The sequence below is a fragment of the Prosopis cineraria genome, unplaced genomic scaffold (genome assembly GCF_029017545.1).
Source record: "Prosopis cineraria cultivar Desert tree isolate PC_DT_omini unplaced genomic scaffold, ASM2901754v1 PC117, whole genome shotgun sequence".
Classification (NCBI taxonomy): domain Eukaryota; kingdom Viridiplantae; phylum Streptophyta; class Magnoliopsida; order Fabales; family Fabaceae; genus Prosopis; species Prosopis cineraria.
In genome coordinates, this window is record NW_026555444.1 from 55,631 (window position 1) to 71,981 (window position 16,351).

At 33.3% G+C, this 16,351-nt stretch overlaps 2 protein-coding genes across 2 annotated transcripts; both read left to right on the top strand.

Moving 5' to 3' along the window:
• Positions 1-4,876: 4,876 nt before the first annotated feature.
• LOC129295460 (4-coumarate--CoA ligase-like 6) lies at positions 4,877-9,083 on the top strand. The gene is made up of 6 exons (XM_054933972.1): positions 4,877-5,932; positions 6,438-6,627; positions 7,219-7,364; positions 8,007-8,074; positions 8,393-8,495; positions 8,623-9,083. Exons 1-6 carry the CDS (start codon positions 4,877-4,879, stop codon positions 8,734-8,736), a joined length of 1,677 nt encoding a protein of 558 aa, XP_054789947.1. The 3' UTR covers positions 8,737-9,083.
• A 119-nt stretch (positions 9,084-9,202) lies between these two features.
• On the top strand, positions 9,203-14,581 carry LOC129295457 (plastidal glycolate/glycerate translocator 1, chloroplastic-like). The gene is made up of 8 exons (XM_054933970.1): positions 9,203-9,574; positions 9,656-9,971; positions 10,825-11,086; positions 11,217-11,332; positions 13,183-13,292; positions 13,413-13,590; positions 13,677-13,806; positions 14,149-14,581. Exons 1-8 carry the CDS (start codon positions 9,299-9,301, stop codon positions 14,297-14,299), a joined length of 1,539 nt encoding a protein of 512 aa, XP_054789945.1. The 5' UTR covers positions 9,203-9,298; the 3' UTR covers positions 14,300-14,581.
• Positions 14,582-16,351: the final 1,770 nt, after the last annotated feature.

The window sequence follows — 16,351 nt, forward strand, 5'->3', positions numbered from 1 at the left end:
TAAATTAATTTTAATATTAGATGGCTTAATAAACGGTCTTATTGATATTCCTTTTTTTTTCAAAGGCAAATCCACACACACACTAAAGTTGGCTATATAATAGCATGAGAACAAAATAAATTATATTAAGTATTAAAACATCCATCAAAATTAATAACTAAAATGAAATCTATTAAAAAAGTACTACCTTATTTGGTACAGGGTAATAAAATGAAAATGAGAGCTGAAATGACCCATTACTTTGTTTGGTGCATGTGAATGATCATTTCAATTGAATAGCCCATTACCTCATTTGAGGTAATCACCATTCCATCACCAGACCACAGGAATGGATCCCATGGAAATGGAATTTTCGGTGGCCAAATTGTCCATTGATTTTTTTTTTTTTTCAAAATTCCTATTTTGTCCCAAGCACTAATCCCATTTCCTCTCCCTCGTCATCTGCCACTGATCTCTCTCATCATCTCTCTATCACCCAGCTTCTCAGTCTTCGTTGCTTCAATGCCCAGTCAGTTATCTCCATTGTCGATCAGATGTGGTGACCAATCTCCCTCACCATCATTGAGTTTCTAGGTTCATTGCCGATCGATTGGAGCTATTGCATGCTCCTCTTTCATCGATCTCATTAATCGAAGCTTCATATATTGCCGATCAAATAAACCTGATGACAACAGTGAGAATGATAGGGAGGCATTCCAAATTTGGTTCGAGATTAAGAATGACGAGAGGGAGGTGTTCCAAATATGGTTCAAGATTGATGAAATCTAATTCTAAAGCGAGAACGACGGCAAGCCAAATCTAGTTCCATGAGTTTGAGCAACAAGCCAAATCTTTCTTTGATTCTCTTTTTATTTCTCTGAACTTGAAGAATATAAGTAGTGTGCAAATTGAACTTCCATCAGCCATGGATGAATGAAACAAGCCAAGTCTTTTATCTTTGATTTTTTTTTTTTCCAGTTTCTTTTTTATTCTTTGATTTTTTTCCCCCTTTTTGGCATGTAAGGAAGGTATACGAGCTCTCATATTCGATTAGTAGCAAATGGCATTCTTTTGTTTTTGTTCTTGCTTTTTAAAATTTTTTGTTGGTAAGGGTAGTCTACTCATTTAACATTATAATTGCATATGTCAAATAAAAATTATATTCTATTCCTACCAAACATGTTTTTAAACCTCATTATTATTCTTATTATCATTTCCATTCACATTCTATCAACAATCATTTTACACTGTAATAAATGGGGTCTAAAGGTTCATGAAATTTTTAAGAAAAAAAAGTTAGCTACTCATAACTTTGAATATGCATAAAAGTTTAAAAACAACACATAGAATAAAAAAATTGAGAGCTGCAGAAGAAGAGAATCCAAAAAAAATCTCCTCAAAAAGCTCTATGATGACTCTTCAATCTTCAATTTAGCTCTGAAGCCCTTGGTTGATGCTCAAATATTGTCTCCTCACTTTCAAATATAAAATTGGATGATTTGAAAGTCTAAGGGTGGTTTATTTATAACTTTTCCATGCTCATTTGTCTTTCAATTTATGTTTTATCTTATATGATTTGCAGGACCATGTCAAGGAATTTTGAGGCCTAAGATGAAATGAGTATAGGGGCCTAACATATAATAATTTGACATTTTTTACCATTAGAGATAGTAAAAAAAAATTAAACACTTGGTATTTTGTATCTTAAAAATAAAGCTTAGATTAAAAGGGAACAAACACACTTGATAGCAAGTAGTACAGGTACGAAAACATAGATCCCCTACTCAATGGTGCATGCTCCAATGCTTTGTTTAGATACAAAATTATAAAAATTATTTGCCCTCACGGTTTCAACTCACTAGACTCCTCAATTCACATTTTATAGGATTGTAAAGAAGCATAAAAAATTTAGATGAAATTAGTTAAGTCTTCTAAATTTAATATTTTCTTTTATCTTTTTGCCTAGCAGTCGATAACTTAGAATGCAAAGAACAATGTTGGATGTTCAAACTCAAGAAGTGCTTCTTGGCAAAAACTTTTCACTCTAATATACTAGAACATCTAAAAGGTAAGATACAAGGACATTTATTTGGAAGATGACACACTAGACAAGGATATTGCATTTATTAGAAAATAACCAATGATATCGACCTTCAATCTAAGATCAATTGCTTATCTAAGAAAGTTGTTAGACATAAAGTAAAATTGGAGCCCTCCTGAAATAGATTGAGCAAGATGGATCAGTTAACATAAATGGAGTTGTGGCTTGTGAAGGCTTGATTCGTGATACCCATAAAAATTGAATTAAGGAATTTTTCAAATATATTGATTATCACCCAATCACGATTGCTGAACTATTAAGCATTTTGGAAGGAATCAAGCTTTGTTAGGATACTAAACTAACCAAAGTGAACTTCTACTCAGATTCTTTATCAGCTGTATTCTTGATTCAATACAATTTCTTTAAGAATTATCTTTATTCAAATTATATCAAGAAAATTAAGGATTTTACTATGAGAGATTGAACAATTACATTCAACCACGTGTCAAGGGAAGCAAACAGATGTATCGATCTTCTTACTCACCAAGCATCCAATGATAATTTTGAGTTAAAATCTTTCATGAACCACTTTTTAGGTGTAAAAATATCATGTATTTTTGTATGATTGAATAGTTTTTTTCCCTTCTTGAACAGGTTCCTTGTGGCCATGTATTAAAAAAATTATAAAAATGATTGCAGGCATCTAATGACCGATTATTTCATTAAGTTTTAAAACAAAAACAATAAATGGGGGAAAAGTGGAAGAGTGAAGATGAAAAATGAGAGAGTTAGAAATGGTGATGAAAGAATCGGAATTGTAAAAAGAAATTAAATAAAATAGCTAGGTTGAGATCAACCCAATGATTAAACATTATTTTAAAAGTGTGAAAAGGTTTTCAACACGAGAAAGAACCGGGGCTTTACTTGTTTTTCATTGAGCATTTATTATACAATGGTACGAACACATCTATTCAGTCTATATATACTAAGGTCCCGTTTGGTAGTTTGAAATCATAGAGAAAGAAATGGAATTGGACATGGAATCTGTTAACATGTGTGTTTGGTATGCAATAATTATGATTTTTTGGAATCAGAATTCAAGGAAATTTGATGGAATCCAATTCCATCATATGCATCATGGAATCCAATTCCATGGTTCCTTTTCTCCAATTTGCCCCTTCTCTCTCCTCCAATATAATTTTTTTTAATTTTAAAAAGGACACTTTAGTCTTTTCTTATTTTAAATACTTATATTTTATTAAAATTATATCAGGATTCCATCATTATACCAAACACACTTTTAAATCCAATTCTATTCCAATTCCAATTTCAATTCCGATTCCGATTTCGATTCCGATTCCATTAAAAACTCTTCCATCATACCAAACATGGCCTAAGGGTATTCGGGGCTTGTATTTGAGGTCCTAGGCAATTGATTTACTTGCCCATGGGCTCTCATAGCCCTGGACTCGATAACTCTAATTTTTACAGCTAAGTTTGCTTCTTTGAAATTCTGGGCAGCATTCGATTTTAAAGAAGTACACGAGGATGTGAATTGTAGCATCCAGCAGCTGCAAACATGGAAGTTTCCTCCTGTAAGATGGTCAAAAGTCAACATTAATGATCCTCAATTAACTTCACTGATTTCTGTGAGTGAAACTTGCATGGCATAGTTATTGAGGGCTATAAACGGATAAAAAATAATTTCATGCATTTAGATTGATGACTTAAAATTGTAGACCACGACAATTCACAAACCTCTTCCAATTGTTATTGGAGATCAGAGAGAGTTTGGACACTCTTGGATTATTCTCTTTTTAAATCTATGATTTATATTCACTTTGTGAATTAAGGGCATCCTAAACCAAATTCAAAGACTATTGTTAGTAATTGCAAATATGGCGCAACGACTTCTACAATTTGGAGGAATTGCGAAACTTCCTCCAGGGAAAAAGTAATACGGGTAGCTGTAAATAGAGAGGATAATGATTGGGAAATTTTTAAGAAAGCCAATACTGAAGGTACTGAATTTGAAAATTTAAGAAATTTTTAAGAAATTTAAACGGCTTAAATTGTTAAAATTTAATATTATACAAGAAAAAAACTTTATATACTTAATTTTATATATTTAATGTAGTTGTTTTCAATTAAATCAAAATATTTTATTTTTTATAAATTATTTATTTTATAATAAATTATTTTGTTTAATATATTAAGATCCATTTGTCATGATATAATGTGATATAAATATATTAAATATGTAAAATTAAGTACACAAGTCTTATCTTATTTTTTTATTGACATAAAACGTAAAATTTTTTTACATGAAATTTATTTTTAATATAAATATAAAAATTAGATTTATTTTATTCTTTTAATATTTTAGTTTAATTAAGCATTAGAGAGTCTTAAATAAGACACTTTTAACTATTTTATTAAAATTTAAAAGAGGTGATTAAATTATTATTTTTGTTCGAATATAAAATAAACTTTTAATCTGTTTTTTCATACATCAATAAACTTTCAATCTCATACTTATTTAAATAAAAATTTTTAAATTCATATCATATTTTTCACTCATAATTAATAAATTTAAATAAAAATAATATTAAAAATATAATTAATATTTTATTGAGTGTTTTATATGAATAAATTTTTTTTAAAAAAAATGACTTTTCATAAACATAAAATGAAAGCCATTAATGGGGCAAAAGAAAATTTTAAAAAAGGAAAAAGACAAGTAGCTCCCCACTCCTCTGAAGGCGGTTCTTGGCTTTCGGAGTGTGTGAGTCGCCAGTCGCCACTATAAATACGAATATGAAAGAATAACGAACTTCTCTCATGCGCCTCATATCAATGGCGACGAACGCAAGTAACCACTTGGACTGCAATGAGCCAGAATTCGCGAGCCGTCGTTCTTGGTATTCACCAGAAACAGGAATTTACACCAGCAAACACGCTCCGGTGGAGCTTCCTTCAGACCCATTTCTTGATGTTGTTTCTTATATTTTTTCTTACCAACACAATGGGGATTTAGCTCTCAAAGACTCTTCATCTGGATTTTCAATTTCCTACTCGGAACTGTTTCCTTTGGTGAAATCCATGGCATCTGGTCTCCGCAAAATGGGCGTTTCACAAGGTGATGTTGTTCTACTCTTAATTCCTAATTCCGTTTACTATCCCATTGTTTTCTTGGGTGTGTTGTATCTTGGCGCAATTGTCACACCGTTGAATCCACTGAGTCACATCTCGGAAATCCGTAAGCAAGTTGCTGAATGTGGTGTGAGTCTGGCTTTTACTTTACAGGAAAAAATTCGAAAGCTACAATCATTGGGCATTCCACTTATTGGGGTTCCCGAAAATATGAAGGAGTTGAAATGCTCTGATTTCTCAGTTTTTTATAACCTTGTTTCTGGTAGCTCGGATTTGTTTCCAAGGCCGGTAATTAAACAAGAAGACAGGGCAGCTATAATATATTCTTCCGGGACGACAGGTGTCAGCAAAGGTGTTGTTCTAACGCATAGGAATTTTATTTCCATGGTCAAGCTTTTCGTGAGGTTTGAAGCTTCTCAATATGAATATTCAAGCTCGAAGAATGTGTTTCTAGCTGTTCTGCCAATGTTCCATATATATGGCTTATCACTCTTTGCAACAGGATTACTGTCTCTGGGCTCTATGGTTGTTGTAATGAGAACATATAACACTAATGAGGTGATTAAGGTGATTGATAAATACAGAGTCACACACTTCCCCGTTGTTCCACCAATATTGACGGCGTTGACAAAAGGGGTAAATGGTATGAATAGGAGCTACCTGCAAAGTTTGATCCAGGTCTCCTGTGGGGCAGCACCTTTGAGTATAAAAACTATAGAGGACTTCATCCACACTCTCCCTAACGTTGACTTCATACAGGTAACGAACTTTGAACTGAGCAGGCTTACTAGGATAATGTGCACCATCACCCATCAAATTGCCTGAGTCACTTCTTATTTCATTCATCACTGATGGTTTTTGGTGGACTTCTTTCTTTTGGGTGGAACTTACAGATGATTTTTGTTTATTATTCAAATGCTACTTTCATCCTGTCTAATAATGAGACTTTGTCGGAAGTGAAAGGGAGTTCTAGAATATATTGTTTTGCTAACATTCTCATGAAATTATACTGTTTGCTTGACCCAAAGTGCATTAGGACATGTCTGATAAGGAAATGTTGTATGTATTTCTATTTCCTCACCCCCTCTCTGCTTTTCATCATTCCAATTCTGGCGGCAAAAGATATAGATTATTGTGCCATTGTTAACACTGTCAAGTGGAATGATTGGATCACCATTGATGAACTTTGACAGTTTAGTTGGCATTTTAATGTTGGTTTCCTTGAATTTCAAGTGTATTCAGCAGAAATGTTGCTTCCTTTTAGGGTTATGGAATGACTGAGTCAACTGCAGTAGGAACACGTGGCTTCAATACTGAAAAGTTTCGAAATTATTCTTCTATAGGGTTGTTAGCTCCCAACATGGAAGCAAAAGTGGTTGACTGGAATACTGGTGCTTTTTTGCCTCCAGGCAGTAGTGGTGAGCTTTGGTTGAGAGGCCCTTCAATTATGAGAGGTGAAAATATAGTTTCTTCCCTGAATATATATATATATATATATAATGAGAAGTACTTACTTGATTCGTTCATTAAATTTTTATATTTTAGCCTTGCTCGTTGAGGTATTTCATGTTACTTTGTTAAACATCTAATTGCAATAAAATGAATGCTTGAGATGTCATGTCATATCTTGACATTCCCTGTACAATTAAGTGAAAACTGGCTGATAATCTCTATATGAGTTTAATATTATTCCACGGAGTATTATAGTTGATTTTTCTTTGACAGTGTTCCTAGCTCTACATATATGAATTTTGTATCACTTTGTTCCGACTATCACATGTCACTTCTATTGAAAACTAAAAGTTACTTGCCAAACAATTAATTGCATGCTACAATAAGTCTCATTTAGCATAAGGAAAATTGAAAGTAAAATTTATCTTCAAGGGAGCTATTAGATTCTGTTATAATGATTTGTTACTGTCATTTTGTTATAGGAGAATATATTTCCTCTAGTATTCTTAATGAAATAGGCAATTATGATTGTTTATAAATGTACACGTTTTTGGTTATTCTGGCTGAAATAATTTTCTTGATTAACTCTGCAGGATACTTGAATAATGATGAAGCGACAATGTCAACAGTTGATAAAAATGGTTGGCTACACACTGGTGATGTTGTTTGGTTTGATCAAGATGGATATTTACATTTGTCTGACCGATTGAAAGATATTATCAAATACAAGGGCTATCAGGTATCTAATTTTGAAGTCCAAGTAAACAAAATTTTTGGCTAGAATGCTAGATCACATACACATGTGTATATGAATAGAACAAAATAAAGTTAGAGAATAGAGAACAATCACGTTAGGATGTAAGATGTGTTAGATGATACCAATTGGCTTTCAATATCGGTGGATTATCCGTTCTCAGGCGAGTTGATTGATATATGCCGAATGAAAAAGGTTGATGAAGCTGTCACTATTTCTTTACTTTGGAGTTAAATGTGTGTTCCCCCCCCTTTTGGTGGATGGAGTTAGATATTTTTGTTCCATTTTAGACATCAACATAAACTCAATTTCACCCAACTTAAGTAACATTGATTTTTGTAGATAGGAAAATATATCTGAAAGATACAAAATGAACTTCACTAAATTGTAGGTTTTCTCGGAAAAAATTCTCTAAGATGATGCAACTTGAAGGCTTTGTAACTTTTAGAAAGCTATTGGACCCCTCGTTGTTAAAGGATTACTTTCTAAGATGCAGGGTATCATTTTCCCGCTATGTTTATCCTATAGCATGATCCTCAATCATAGATATATGTTCTTAAATCATTTTAGTCAATTTTATATTTGTTATATGTAGTTTCTTATATGGCATACAATCATTTGTAACAGATTGCTCCAGCTGATTTAGAGACTGTGCTTCTTTTGCATCCTGAGATAGCCGATGTAGCAGTTGCAGGGTAAGCGGGAACACTTGATTTATGCTGAACGAACTCTTCCTTTAATCAATTAAAAAACCCCTTTCTTTTGAATTCATTTGTCAGTAATACAACAGTATCCTATTCTTGTAACGCCAGAATTTATCATTGATAATGGATTGACCTTGATGAGAGAGAACCGATTTTCAACCTCCTTGTTGCATAGGTTATTTGTCCTATAAGCAGCAAAAATGTCTGTATATGTGTACACTCCACTCAGGTTATCAATACTTTTTAAAGTTGCCTTTGACCCTTGAATTTGAAACTTAACATGAAGTGTTGTTTCATCATCCTTTTTAGTGTCAATGATGAAGAAACTGGGGAGATGCCAGTGGCATTTGTGGTCAAGAAAGTTGGAAGTGCCCTCTCTCAGAAAGCTATCCTGGACTATGTTGCTCACCAGGTTCTTCGTGATAAAGCTAGCCGCCCATCAATTTTCAATTCACATTTACAACTTAAGCTAATGCTTTGGTGTGCATGAAAGGACTTTTCACAATATCTTAAATTTTCTCTACCTCTTTTTTTGCAAGGTTGCTCCATACAAGAAGGTGAGGAAAGTGGTGTTCACTGACTCAATACCAAGGTCAGCTGCTGGGAAGATTCTCAGAAGGCAACTGAGGAATTGCTTGACTTCTAAACTCTGAGATGTCTTTCTCGGATTCCTTCCGTGCTTAAAAGACTACCCGGCAAAAATATTTCTGAACAGAACTTCATCAAGGCACATAACACATTTTTTCTTAAAATAATCTTCCACAGACTTTTGCCCTGCATGAGTATTGTGCTGAGATGTGGCCCCGGATTACACGCCACTAACTTGTTCATCTTCATCGTTGATTATGAAATAGAGTTGTCCATTTTGTTTGTTTATTTTCTTCAATTAAGAGTAATAACATCGACGTTGTTCTATTACTACTAAAATTTATTAGACTTTATAACAAAGTGCAATTTAATTATTTATTTATTTTTTAAAAAAGTCTTTCATTTCTGCTCAATGCTACATGTTTGACCGAACACGAAAGATTTCGGTCAATTCTTCTTTGCACTGATATATAATAACTGATATTTAAAATTTCAACCCCAATCTCATCCTGTTCGAGTGACCTCCTTTTTCGTCCTTTCAAATTCTTTTGGGACCCCACCTAATTTCTATGGTGAACATGTTTTCTCCTCTGGAGTATCCAGTACCATACCTCTCTCGCCGTTCCCATGGCGACCTCTGTGGCCATATCCCACAATTTATCTCTTTCTGTCATCAACCCTCGTCATCCAAAATATCCCGTTAAGTCATCAATAGTTGCTCTCAAGGGCGTTCGAAGCTTACAGAAGCATTCCATTTTGCAAAGCCCAGTTATACCCATCGGAGGTTCTGGATTCAATTCCAAGTTTTTGTATACGGGGCCTCAAGAGAATTGCAGAAGTCGCGAGCTTTTGACGAAATCAGCTGAAACTGACAGTGGAAAAACTTCCTCAATTGGCCAAAATGTGCGACTCTGTTTCGATGTGTAATTGGGTTTATGCAGGTTAAAGAGCGTTTCTTATTTTGTTTGCTTCAATGTACTCCAGGTGTTTGGGCTACTGCATTTGATTGTCTCGTTGGGGCTTGTTCTTGCGATGGACAAATATCTTAAGAAAGCCTTTGTGGCTGCTGCGATTAAATTCCCCAGTGCACTGTTTGGGATGTTTTGTATATTCTCCGTTTTGATTATTCTTGATTCCACTGTGCCATCTGCAGCCACAGCCTTGATGAACTTCTTCGAACCGGCGCTTTTGTTCATTCAGAGATGGCTCCCTTTGTTCTATGTTCCATCTCTGGTTATCTTGCCCCTTTCTGTTAAAGATATTCCAGCTGCTTCGGGCATCAAGATTAGCCTTATTGTAGGTAGGTGCATATTCAGTCTAATTCTTTAACTAGTCCTTCTAGTTTCTTTTATTGTCTATGGAATCTTCGTCTTTCCTTTAACTATATGTAGCTGGAAAAGATACTGCTATGAACTGATTGACCTGCAAGAGTTAGATTCCTCACTTACTTCGCTTTTTTCTGCTGTTTTCAATACTTGAATCAATTTATCTTATGGTCCTCCAACACAAATATGCTTTGTCTCAATCTGGTCCCTGATAAATCAGGAGTTCGCTTCCCTCCATTGCAATAGTGGAGGAAAGACTACAAATCTGAACCGTTAAATTGAATTAGATAATTTGGATTTGATAATTTTAAAAGTATAAATTAATCTATATCGTTAAAATTTAATCTGAATGGTTTAGATTTGCAGCGGAGGGAAAACATAGTAGAGAGAAACCAACTCTCATTTAGTCCTCCAAAGATTGCTTCTAGTCTAAAATAATCTTCATGTGAAGCTGACTAGCGTATGTTGATGGAGTGAGTAATGTGGAAGCCGTCAAAATTGTGCAAGCATTTCCAAACTTTATGTTCAAGTCCAAGTTTATAAAACACATCATTTTGATGGCTGCGTTAACACTTTTATGGGTTTAACATGACAACTTTTTTATAACAAACATTCTTTGAAGGACTAGAATGGGACATTAAATTTTTTATGGACTAAATTTAGACAACATTGATCTTTGAAGGACTAAAATATCAGTTCACTCATACTTGAATCACTCCTTATTTGGTTTTTCTTTTCCTGATCTGCCATGTGTGATGTGCCTATGGTTGTGTCAAGCTATTATACTTTCATTCCAATGCCATACTGATGTATGTCTATGTTATGCAGTTGGAGGTTGGCTAGCTACACTTTTGGTTGCTGGTTTCACAGCTATAGCAGTGAGAAAAGCTGTGAAGACAGAAATGATAGACGCTGAGCCTATGAAGAAACCCTCTCCATTTTCTCCCCTTGAAGTGTGGGCTTGGACCGGGGTTCTCCTTGTATCATTTGTTGGTGCATTGTTTTATCCCACTGTACTGGGGACAAATGCCAGAACTTGCCTTCCTTTCTTACTTGCATCCACAGTGTTAGGTTACATGGTTGGTTCTGGGTAAAAATTTTCGTTCGCTTGCGTATTTACATATTTTGTTCCTATAGGACATTACTATGACACTGAATTGTAGTTTGGAAATTATGCTTCTTACCAGAAATCATCCTTTCTTTCATTATGTTTTTTCCAGGTTGCCATCAAATCTGAAGAGCGTATTACATCCAATTATTTGCTGTGCGCTTTCGGCTGATCTGACTGCATTGGCTTTTGGATATGTTTCGAAGTTAGGATTTGAGCCTGTTCTAGGTATTGAATGTTAACCGTTCACTCACTATATTATTAAAAGATGTTTGAATTCAAAATGATTAGTGGAAACACACCTGCTCTCCTGCATATACCTTATGATTTTTTATAATAATTTATAGTTTATTGCCAAGTTGAATGGTGAATCGTTCATTAAAAAAATAAAATAAAAAAAATCACATCGATTAGATTTTCAAACAAAATCTGTCAATGGGTGACCTTGAGCTAGACACAACTGATTTTGTTTAAGCTTAGAGTAATGCAAATTTATAGAAGATAGTGTATAATCACCTAAATTTGTGCTGGATTTTGAAAATCCCATGCCTGCAATGTGTGGATATGAGGCTGGCTCTCAAATTAAGGCTCATTGTGTGTGTTTGGTTTTTAGTTTCTCTTAAGTCCATTTGCTAAAAGTTCATTTGGTAAAAATTAGTTTAGTGAAAGTCAGTTATTATATTTGTGCTTAGATACATGTTTTTAAATATCGATTTGTTAAATTGAAAGTTTTTGGATTAATGATGATTTGTGCTTTTAAATATGCAATGATAAAAAAAGACATTGATTTATGATAATTTTTAATTTTTTTATACAAATGTAATAGATTAAAAAATTTTAAAATGTGAAAAAATGTGAACATAAAATTTAATATGTTAAATAATAAGAATAAAAAGTATAAAGTTTGACATATTGAACAAAAATTATATAAGTAATTCAATAACACTAATATTAAAAATTAACATGATTAATTGTTTAGTTTGTATAATGTCTTGTTACTATATTTTTCAAAAAAATTTGTCGGGAACCAAACTTTTGTTAATTTAATCTTTCAAAAACTTGCGTGCAATTTCTTTTTGTATAAAAATCATGATTATTATGGTCATATAAAAAATAAGGGGAGGCTTGAGGAAAAGGATTTTCAAGAGTCTTTTGAAAGGGCTTTTGAAATGGACTTTGAAAAAAAAAATAAAAAAACCAAACAACTTTGACTTTTTAAAGTTTCCAAAAAGCCTTCTCAAATGTCAAAAATTAAATACCCAAGCAGGCCCTGAGATGGCATGTTGTTGGAGCCTTGGGATCACATAGAGTCAAGAAACTCAAGGCAATAGATCTTATTGCTATGCTTGCGTGGCTAATTTAGTTAAGTGTTCCTCTTTACATGAGATCTGAGGAGGCATCATTTCCCAGAAAGTACCTTTTCAACGAGGCTGAAATGAGACTATTGGGATTTGAGGGTGGAGGAAGAGAGGGGCTTAACTGAAAAAGAAACTTTTATTACTCATTCAAACTAAAATATATACAAACACTCATTACTTTTCTCATAATTCTCCCTCGCTCTTTCTTACCTTCTTTCTCACACTCACACCCCTTTCTTCTCTCACTCACATCACTTCACTCACTTGTCTTTCTTTCTCTCTTCTCTTGCTAGCTTCACTCTCTGCTCTTTCTCTTTGCCACACTCAACCCATCAGCCAAGTACTCCTATTTATATATTACATAGGTTGGTGATTGTTTTTGTCCAGTGGGTTCTAGAAAATTTCTTCACTGCCATTGATTGTTTCTCCATTAATCTAGAAAATTATAGAGGGAGAGAGAGAGTTTATCGGTGATATTTTAACAGATGCGGACAGGATTTGAGTAATTAAAGCTGTATTGTTTCGTAAGCATATATAAATTACGAGGATATATGTCTTGTACCTGGACGTTCTTAATGAGAAAGGGTTTGGGTGAGAAATCATCAGAGTGACTGATCATATGTGGAGTTTTTTTTTTTTTTTTCCCTCCCCCTGATTAATGCCATTTTAGCATAGTATATATATTATTTTGCTTTGTGACTCTTCTCCCAACACACACAGGATATTACCTGACAAAGGCATCCTCTAACCCTGGAGCTGGTGACATTTTAATGGGATTTTTGGGATCTGTCATTCTTTCTTTTGCCTTCTCTATGTTCAAACAAAGAAAGGTAACCATCTAGTTTCGGAATGAAATAAATGCAATAATACAGCGATGAAATGAAGTAAAAAAAATCGCTTCTCTCCTTAGCATGGCCAAGCTATCCTGTTGATTGGTCTACTATTTCCAGCTTGTAAAGAGGCATGCAGCTGAGATTTTCACCTCTGTCATAGTCTCAACAGTATTCTCATTGTACTCAACTGCTCTGGTTGGACGTCTAGTAGGATTAGAACAGTCTTTAACCGTTTCCATTCTTCCCAGATGTATAACTGTTGCATTGGCCCTCAGCATTGTGTCTTTATTTGAAGGTACATATTGTGTCTACCCTGAAACCATATCTTGATGATCATTGTACTTTGAGATTCTATACTTGAAATGCTCACATTGTTTGCAGGTACCAATTCATCTCTCACTGCAGCTGTGGTTGTAGTAACTGGTCTGGTTGGAGCAAATTTTGTGCAAGCAACACTTGATAAATTCCGTTTTCGCGATCCAATCGCTCGAGGAATTGCAACTGCATCTAGGTATTTTCATAACATCTCTTCTACCAATTCATAAACTGAGGTCATCAACGCTTCTCCTTCCTAAATTTACCCAGTGTTTTAATCTAACTGATTACTAGTGGTTGCACGTATAGAGATAGTAATAAAACTCAGGTTTTCATGAAGGTCACGACATGCTGAAGAGAACTGGGTTATGGAAGAGAAACTAAATTATAATGACATGAAATTTTATTAAAATTACGAAGGCATCCATTTTATTGTCAAAACCAACACAAACCTCTTTTAAATTTTATTACACTCGCCTTCTATTTAAGAAAATCAAAGACTTCCTCTGATACAAACCTCTTGAATGATCCGTAACAGTGCTCACGGACTTGGAACAGCAGCACTGTCTGCGAAGGAACCTGAAGCTCTGCCATTTTGTGCCATTGCTTATGGTCTGAATGGTATCTTTGGATCTATTCTTTGCTCCATTCCTGCTGTTAGACAAAGCTTGCTTGCTGTTGTTGGCTGAATCCGAGGGCTCAGTCACCTGGGGACATTCTCAGATATCACTGCCCTAATCTGTAGAGCCATCCTATTTTAAGAACCTCTAGTATCACGCTCTCTTAAAACATTGCATTCATTTGTGTAATATACTGTGCGAACAGTTTCTTATTTTCATGCTATTTTTCCCCTCATATTGATCTTAGACCAGGTTTACATTGAAAATGATGATGATGATAAATAAACAAAGCTAATGAAAGAACTTGTTAACTTTCCATTGAGAAATATATTAACATACTACTTATCATCCCCGGCCCTGTCCTCTAATTTTTACGCGAGTGCATTCCTGCTCATTAGCATTGATGAGCACGCAAGGGCTCTGAGCCCTTGATTTTATCGTCAGTTGATCTCTACCATTTATTTTAAATTTATTATTTAATATTTTTAATATTATATACCAAAATGAAATTTATAAAAAAAAAATATGAAAATCTTAATATTAAATTTATACTGTTTGATTATATTTAGGTAGTTAATTTATAAAAATTTTAATATTAAACTAGATTGATCAGGTTATATTTATACTGTCCAGGTATATTTGAATAATTAATTTAAAAGTGTAAAAAAAATGTAATATTAAATTAGATAGTCTAAATTAAATCTACATTGGCTTGATTAATTATAAATAAATTTATTAAAAAAATTGGTAATTTTTATTTGATAAATAGAAAATAAAATAAAATGTTTTAATCTAAATGGCTTAGATCTCATTAACTGAAATGAGTAGCATGATACTCATCTCCTACTGAGTCCAAAAGACAATCTATAATTAATATTAAGATTTTCATATTTTTTATAATTTTTTATTTTATAATATAATATTAAAAATTAAGAAAATAAATTAAAATGAATGACAGATATCACATGATCTTAAAATTAAGGGGTCATCCCTTGAGATTATGAGCATTTCATGCTCATAATTTTAACAATATTTTGGTGAGAGGACTGTTTTCACCCAGTCTTTTTCATGCTTATTAAGGGGGCATTAAATCTTGGACAAGTTTAAAATGGCATTATTGCATTTTGATTGTGCGAATTGCTAAATGGAGGGAATTTTATTCATTATATGGATTAATTTTTTGGCCAAAAATTAATTAGTTATTAATTAGACATTTTCCCATATGAAATTTAAATTAAATTATATAAAAAAATAAAATAATGTTCTATAACTTTTATTTTTATATTAATTAAATTAACCATATAAAGATATAAACTAGGCTTTGTAACCATCTACAGGTGGTTTTTCCATTTGGTAATGGTCTAATAAATTTTTTAGTATATCAGTAGAGTTTGAATCTCCACTAAAAAGAATCTACACTTACATTAGGTTCGAATCATTACACCTATGATCCATCCAATTACCAATTTTAATTTATTTTTGGAATAAGTTTTATGGTACAAGAGCAACTATTAACGATACAAATGCAATGTCAACCCTTTATCAAAAATTCTCCCTATCACCTCCATTGATGAGCAAAAACATGGATTATTTAATAAGAATAATGTTAAAATTTTATTAAATTTTTATATAGAGTTAATGAATTTAAATTTTTTTTTTAACTCTCATGAAATATATTGCAAGTGATTTATAATAAAACTTAAAAGTATAACATATATAAGATAAAAAGGAGAGAGAATGTAAGAGGCAAGAGCGGAAGAAGAGCATGGTACAATAGGATTAAGCTCCCTATTTTTTATAGAAGGATTAAGCTCCCTAAGACTCGTGAGTTTGCTTTTGCATAATAAAAAGGAATGGGTAACAAATTAACTTTTGCACAGATTCTTGGTATTGGACTCACAGGAGACCTTAGTAAGCATCTCTGGTGTGCCTTTGTTCCATTCCTGGGTTAACAAATTAACTTTGCACCGATTCTATAGAAGGTACAATAAAGGCTCTCTTCTTGGTAAGGAAAATTCCTAAATATGGCAGGCTAATCAGTTCTAATCATATCTGTCTTATCAGCTTTTTCTTGATATTATATGCAAACTCTTTTCTTCCTAAGGGCATTATCAATGAAAT